The following is a 7,763-nucleotide window of genomic DNA, read 5'->3' on the forward strand; positions in this document are numbered from 1 at the left end:
CCCCCAGCTGCTGCCCGCCCCCCCCCGCCCACCCAGACCCCTCGTCACCGCTCCCTTAACCATCAGGACCAACACCTACCCCCCCACGCGGTCCCCTCCTTTCTACTGCTCTGTCCATCTGTCTACCCACCCGTTCACCCACCCGCCCGTCCACCCGCGCGTCCGCCTAGCCACCCCATCCACTCAGCCAGCTGCCTACTCCGTCCTCACGCAGCGACCCACGCCCGTCCACCCACTCTTCCATCCAAACACCTACCTGTTTCCCGTCCGTCCCCATTCACCTCCATTCACCCATCTGTCCGCTCATCCGGGATTACCTATCCATTCACCCACCCGTGAGCCATTTCCCCAACCATCGTTCCACCAGCATTTACCCTGGGCCCTGCCTCCGACTGGGTGACACTTGGAATGGAGGTGACCAAGACAGTTTCAAGTCATACCCCCCATACAACCCAAGGGAGCTGGGGCTGGGACAGGGCATCCAGGAGATTGAGCCCATGGAGGGCACCCAGCCAGATGAGTTAGAGAGGGCTTCCTGGAGGAGGAGACAGCTGAGCAAGGACCTGGAGGTAGGGTAGGAGTCGGCTGGGATAAGAGAGGATCAAGAAAATGTTCCTGGCAGAACAAGCTTTTGTTACGAAGGGCAGCGAGGAGGAGGGAGCAGAGACTATTTAGGGAACTAAAAGAAACCAGGTGTTGGGGCTAGCAGGTGATGTGGTGGTTGAGATGCTGGACTCCCATGTGGTTGACCATGGTTCGAGTCCCAGACCTGGTGGCTTGCTTTCTCACTTTCCCTTTCTCTTTGTCTCTCTCTGGTCAAATTAAAAATAAATAATGATGATGATGAATAAAATTAAATAAAATAGTTCTAAAAAAGAAAAAAAAAGAAAGAAACCAGGTGTAACCAAGTATAAGAGGCAAGGCAGGAGACCAGCAGTTGGCGTAATGGCTACGTTGCTGCACTCCCATGTAGTTGACCATGGTTTTGAGTCCTGGACCTGGTAGCTTAAACTCACGCTGGGCACGTGTGCGTGTGTGCCCAAAACCCCGAGAGGAAATGGAGTTGAAGGGATTGCAGCACGGCCCTCCCTCCTGGAGGGTGGTTTCCTTCTTTCTGTCTCCCTGTCCCTCTGTCTCTCTGGTGAGTGCACACCCTATAGTTAAAAAAAAAAAAAAAAAAAATCTCTGAGAAAAAAGAAAAAGAGGCAGGGCAGGAGCACCAAGGCAAGTGAAGGCTGGGCCAGGCCACACCAGGCCTTGGAGGTGTCGGTGAGGAGCCCGGGCCTCGTCCTGAGGGAGGCCAGGACCAGGAAGGGAATGACAGTGAGGTCTACATTTGCTTCTGGACTGAGCTGGATTGGAGGCCACAAGACCACCGGCCGGGAGACCAGGGAGGTGAGTCAGGAGAGGCAGACTCCGTCCTGCAAGACTCAGGTGAGGCTCCATTTCCTCCAGGTGTGCTAGGCTTTTTACACCAGATGTGCACCCACATCACTGTGTGGACCCATCCACTCATCGGCACCCTGGAGCCCTGCAGGATGGTGCAGCGGTGGGCCAGCCCTGCCCAGGGGCCTGACAGTCCGCAGGACACACGCTGCGATCTGATGGCAGAGCTTGTTCTCAGCTGCCTCACCTCAAGGGAAGCTCAGAACAACCCTGTGGGGAGGTAGGGACATCAAGCCCATTGTACAGATGGGGTGACCAAGTCTAGAAGGGACACGACTCTCCTAAGCCACAGAGAAAGCATAGCTACACCACTGGGACTTGAACCCCCTCTCAGCTCCTAACCAAACTCTACCAGCGACCAGGCTCCCCCAGAACAGCAGCGCTGGCACTACAGAGACAACCCCGCCTCCCACTCACTCACAGGCAGGAAATCCCAGGCCCAGCGAGGGACAGGCTTCACCCAAGATCATGGAGCGATGTCTGGTTCAGGCCTACCTCCCACATACCCCTATGGTGTGAAAACGTCAGAGGCTTTGGGCTGGCCCCGTGGCCTAGTAGTTAAGGGAGCCAGATGACACACGGCCAATGGCTCGATTGGAATTTCAAACGTGGTGGCTTGAGAAACACACCAGTTGCACGTGCATGTATGGAGACAAGGTGAAGAAGTAAATGGAAGAGGAGGGACTGTGATGTGACCATGCCCCATGAGTGGTGCCTTCTCCCTCTCTGTCTTTCCAGTGAGGGCACACACCCTCAGGCACATTAAAAAAAAAACGGCAGGAGCCTTAAAGACCAAGTACCCGAACTCTGTCCAGCACCGCCATTTACCCGGTCACTTCCCTCCCTTGAGCCCACTGCTGTCCATCTGTGAAATGGGAATAATACTCAATACATCCAGGGCCGGCAGGGGGCATGGTGGTTAAGGGCGCTGGATTCCCACATGGCCTACAGTGGTTCGAGTCCCAGACCTGGTGGCTTGCTTTTTCCCCCCCCCCCCCCTCTCTCTGTCTATCTATCTATCTATCTCATTCTCTTACTCTGTCCCTCTCTGGTCAAATTAAAATAAATAAATAAAGTTAAATAAAATAATTCTTTTTTAAAAAAAATACTCAATACATCCTTGAAATAGAGAGTCTAACATATGTGAAAGCAGAAGTATTCAGGCGTGGGGCCAGCAGGTAGTGTGGTGGTTAAGGCGCTGGACACTCCCACATGGCTGACCACGGTTCAAGTTCCAGACCTGGTGGATTGCTTTCTCACTTTCCCTCTCTCTCTCCCTGTGGTCAAATGAAGATAAATTAATGAATAAGTACAATTGAATAAATAATTCTTTAAAAAAGAAAAGTACCCAGGCCCAGAACTCATTCACTCGCTTATGTTTTCCACGGCTGGGACAGCCCATTAATTCCCTTAGTTACACATTTACTCAAAGGTTGGGACACACTGTTACCCATGTCTTTCTCCGTGGCCGGGACGAACCATGACTTTATTACCAAAGTCGTCCACCCAGGGAAACAGCGCTTTTCCATCTACACAGCCATCCACTGGCGAGGCCCCTCCTCTCGCTCAGTCACGGGTCCACTTCCTGAAACAGCCCATGCTCCGTGCTACACCAGCCACGGGCTGAGACAACCGTTCACTCGGTCACCCGCCCACTCATTCGTTCACCGCGGTCTAGATCCACTGCCTGGGAAGAGGCCTACTGTTCATTAACAAGGCCACCTCTTAGTGGTGACAGCCACTCACTGATTTAATTGTCCATAATCTACCACCTCATCGCCGCCGGTAAGGACCACCCAGTGGGGGAGGCGAGGCGGGCCGGGGCGGGCCAGTTATCCGTCCATTCATGTATCCACCTACCCACCCATCCACCCACCCGTCCACCCATCCATCCACCCACAACCGAGTCACCCACTCCCTGAAAACTCAGACTTGATCCCTAACATGGCCCCCGCAGAGGCCGAGGTGTGGGGGCTGTGACCGGTGTCTGAGCTGCGCTGCGGTCGAGGGGGAGGGGTCGAATTGGTAAGGATTCAGTCACTCTGACCCTTCATTCCATACCAGCAGGGTTGGGGGAAGGAGACAGGCCAAAGGTGCTGGGCCAGTGGGTGGGAATCAGACAGACGGGGTGACACTGACCTTTGCCCCAGACATAGAGGTTTCCTGCAGAGTCTCCGGTGACTACATCTCCACCCTCCAGGAAGGCCACACACAGAACATACTTTGGTTTCTCGTGTTTCTAAGGTTGGCAAGAGGGGAAGGCGCCAGAGGGTGGTGGGGTCAAAGGTGACCTATCCTCTAGGACCATGGTCCGAGGGTCCCCTCTGTGTAAGCCCCATGTGGAACACCCCCACCTCCACCCTGCCTGGGGTTCTGATGCACTCCCCCCCCACCTCTGCCACCTCCCCGTCCCTCTGCCCCTCCACCTGCCCACCTGTCTCTCTAGGTCCTCTTCTCAGCCTCACCCCAACTTCTCAGTGTCTCTGTTTCACCTCCACCCAGTGTTTCCAGGGCCTCCCTCTCAGAGGTGGAAGCCCCAACACTCGACCCAGGCAGGGGAGTGGTCAGCGGTAACCCTGCACCCCTCTCCAGGCACCCTGCCTCCTGCTGTCACGGGTCTCCACTCTCCTCCCCAGCAGCCAGCTAAGCTCCGACCCCTGTGCGAGTCCTCATAATACAGGGCCTCGGCACCCACTGACTGAGCGCCCACTATTGGACTCTCCATTCCACCAGACCTCACAACTGCTAAATCACCCCCAAGGTACAGACAAAATCGAGGGGTGGCAGGTGGCGTGGCAGTTAAGGTGCCGGGCTCCCACATGGTCGACCACAGTTTGAGTCCCAGACCGGGTAGCTTGCTTTTTCACTTTCCCTCTCTCTCTCTGGTCATATTAAAATAATAATAATAATAATAATAATAAGTAAAATGAAATATTAAAAAAAAGAAAGAAAGAAAGAAAATTGAGGCCCCACAAGCAACACCTCAGCTTCCCTGTAACCCTAAGGCTCTGGGAGCTTCTAGGCTGTCCTGTCCACCTACGTGTCCCCACCTGCCTCTCTCAGGCTGGCCTTGCACCCCAGCACTCACCTCGAAGAGGCCCTGCCGCTTGCTCAGGCTGCCCCCCTCCAGGTTCCAGAAGTAGATGTGGGACTTGCCGCAGGTGATAAGCAGGGTGGGGTCCGTGGGGTGGAAGGTGGCCCCGAGCACGGCCTCGTTGGAGCACTTTGGAGAGTGGGCGAAGTTCTGAGTGAGGACCCCGAGCCCCGCCCCACACCGGCCTGGCCTGCCCGGGACAGCTGTGCGCGTCGTGCCCTACACGGCCTGCTTGCCCGTGCCTTTTCGGGACAGCAAACAGCACAGGGGACAGCACAGTAAAGCATCGTGGTCTTCATGACCAACACGCAGCCAACACTGAGCACCCCTACTCTTCCCACCGCACTGGGCTGACCCGTTAACCCTCAAGCACCCTCTGAAGTAAGGCCCATTAGTCCCCCCACTACAGATGAAGTGAGGTTCAGAGAGGGCCAGCCACTTACTCAAGGCCACACAGTCAGGTGGGAGTCGTGTCTAGAACCCAACTCACCTAGGGCTGACTCTGGAGCTCAGCTTCTCAACAACTTCTTCCCCAAACGGTGGCCCTGCTCTAGAACCCAGGTGTCCTGCCCCTAGCCCCTTGACTCGGGCAAGGGTCTCTCCTCTCTACAGTGCCTCATCTGAAAAACAGGCCACTCCCCGGAGAGGCAAATCTGTCTTGGACTTCACAGGACCTTAGAGTCAGGGGCCACCTTGTACTGACCCTTCTGATGGGCCTGATCCACCCACCCTCCTCCCAACATCCTCCCCGAGGCCCTGCAGGGAAGGTATTATAAGCAACCCCATTCTACAGATGAGGCAACTGAGGCTCAGAGAGGCAAGCTCCTCGCTCCAAGTCACAAAGCCAGCAAATGGCAAAGCCAGGACTTAAATGTGGGTCTATCTCATCCCGTATTCCTAGCCACTAAAATGGGGTAAATCACACAGAGACGCCCCAGGAGAGAAGACGAGAAGGGTCACCCCACCTTGCTATCCACCACCTTGGCCTCCTTAGCCCAGTCCCACACGGAGAGTATGTGATCGTTGGATTCGTCCACCGCACACAGCAGGTTGCCCCCATTCTGCAGAAGAAGAGCGGCAGGGGGAGGTGAGGTGGGCCAGAGTCTACCAGCTCCACGCCCATCAGGGCTTTCACCATGCAGGTGTGATTTAAGACCTTCAAAGGTCCTGGCCGATGCCATAAGAAATGCATTCAGATACATATACCTGCCCCCCATCTAGGGGCTGGAAGGACATCGTGAGTTTTTTTTTTTTTTTTGGAGAGATTTTCGCTATAGGGCGTGTGCGCTCGTCAGACAGACAGAGAGAGACAGAGAGACAGAAAGCGAGAAATCACACCCTGGGGGGATGGTCACGCCACAATCCCTTCTCCTCCATTCTCCTCTCGGGATCTTGGGCATGCACGCACACGCGCCCGGCGTGAGTTCTAAGCCACCGGGTCCGGGACACGAACTGCGGTCGACTACGTGGGAGTCCAGCGACATAGCCATTACGCTAACTGCTGGTTCCCAGACATCATGAGTTTTTTTAAATTTGCCTTTTCAAATGACTGGTCTGAGAAACTCCTCTCATTTAGGCTCAGCCACGCTTCCAGGAATCCCTGCGGGCCTCATCTTATCTGCATTTTCGCACGGAAGCACTGTCAGTACGCAAAGATTACAAAGCTCGACAACTTATAAAGTTAGTAGGACGTGGGGTTTTTATACCTTTAATTAAACACGCGTTCATTTTGACTTGGCAGGGTTTTTACTCCCTCCTCACGCTTGGGCAACGATAAAGCTTTTTCCTCCCCAGTTCTCAAACGTCTGCCAAGGCCCCCTAAGACAGGGATTTTTAAACAACCAGCGGGGAGAGGACCTGTTTGTTTTTATTGCCCGATCTATTTGAGGCCTATTCTTTCGTAAACTATGATGAGAATGTCAAATGTGATTTCTAAAGAAAGCCGTGCTGTCAGACTGCATTACACATTCCTAAAGGTTTACTCTGGGTTTCTGTCCCAGACCTGCACACGCCCCCACACAGGGAGTGGGTGGGTGCTGGACACTTGAGCTTAGGATGCCTAAGGAGGGGCCTGATGGTAACAGCTCCGTGAGGCTGGCCCCCATGGGCAGGTTCTGGGTTCGTGTCAGAGATACATGTACACCCAGGCAGGCGTGTGCCCACAATTCAGGGCTGCCTAGGGCTGGGGATGTGCTAAGGTATCTGGACCCTGGTAGGAGGGCTGTCTCTCTCCCTCTCTTCTCCTTCAGTCTCTCACTCCTGGAAGAAATTAATAAACTTTTGGGGACAGCAGATGGCGTGGTGGTTAAGGGCACTGGATTCCCACATGGCCAACAGTGGTTCGAGTCCCAGACCTGGTGGCTTGCTTTCTCTCTACCCCTCTCTAGTCAAATTAAAATAAATAAATAAATGGATAAAGTTAAATAAAGTAATTATTTTAAAAAGAAAAATAAGAATAAACTTTTTAAAAAGCCTAGGGGATAAGGAGCCACCCAGAGTGAAAGTCAGCAACCAGCATCAACAAGGTAACCCTGAAGGTCTAACTGGGCCAGTTGGGCACGTCTGGTCTCGATACAGGCCAACAGACCAGGCCCGTGACCTCAAAGAAGGGCGGCCCTGGAATTCGGCGAGGGCGTGGTCTGCCTCTGTGACGTCACGACGGGGCGTAGCCTCCATCCCCGAGCGGGTGGGGAAGTGCGGGCACTGGAGAAGCCCACACAGCAGACGGCTCTGTCAAACACCCCCAGGCCCAGCACGTGCAAGGTGGACAGGGAAACCGAATCCCAGATGCGCACGTGGGGTGGCAGCGGCTGCGGGAGACAGGCGGGTTACCTGGGATGGCCAGCCGACTACACCTCACGCCCCTGAGAGGCCCCACCCCAGTCTCCAGGTCCTGTGCCTTCTTTCCTGCTTGTCCCCTCTGTTCCCTTACCTTCCCCTCCTTAGTGGTTCCGGCCACCTGTCCAGTGGCGATGGTGACCATATCCGGGTGGACAGCTAGGCTGTGGAGAGAGGGGACAGATGGACAGGGCTGGGTGCAAGGGAGAGGGCCCTCGATTGCCAGGACCCTTCCACAGCAGACCATGGTCACAGTGGCTGGTCATTCACCCCACAAATTGGTCGGTGGATTACTGTCAATCAACATGTATTTTGCCCTTCACTCCAGAGGAGGGAATACCTTCTGGGTGAGGCTCAGGCCTGTCGCCACCTCAAGTGGCAGGGC

The 7,763-nt window shown here is 54.7% G+C and overlaps 1 protein-coding gene across 2 annotated transcripts in view; it reads right to left on the bottom strand.

The window, feature by feature from the left end:
* Positions 1 to 7,763, bottom strand: part of EML2 (EMAP like 2) — a 37,898-nt gene that overhangs the window by 12,113 nt on the left and 18,022 nt on the right. For both annotated transcript variants that reach the window (XM_027766992.1, XM_027766997.1), the window contains 5 exons: positions 7,473 to 7,542; positions 7,243 to 7,350; positions 5,506 to 5,601; positions 4,535 to 4,669; positions 3,586 to 3,685 (listed from right to left, as the gene is read on the bottom strand). In XM_027766992.1, coding sequence (XP_027622793.1) covers positions 3,586 to 3,685; positions 4,535 to 4,669; positions 5,506 to 5,601; positions 7,243 to 7,350; positions 7,473 to 7,542 — 509 coding nt within the window. The remainder of the gene's footprint in view (positions 1 to 3,585; positions 3,686 to 4,534; positions 4,670 to 5,505; positions 5,602 to 7,242; positions 7,351 to 7,472; positions 7,543 to 7,763) is intronic.

The sequence above is a fragment of the Tupaia chinensis genome, unplaced genomic scaffold (genome assembly GCF_000334495.1).
Source record: "Tupaia chinensis unplaced genomic scaffold, TupChi_1.0 Scaffold000067_1, whole genome shotgun sequence".
NCBI classification, from domain to species: Eukaryota; Metazoa; Chordata; class Mammalia; order Scandentia; family Tupaiidae; genus Tupaia; species Tupaia belangeri.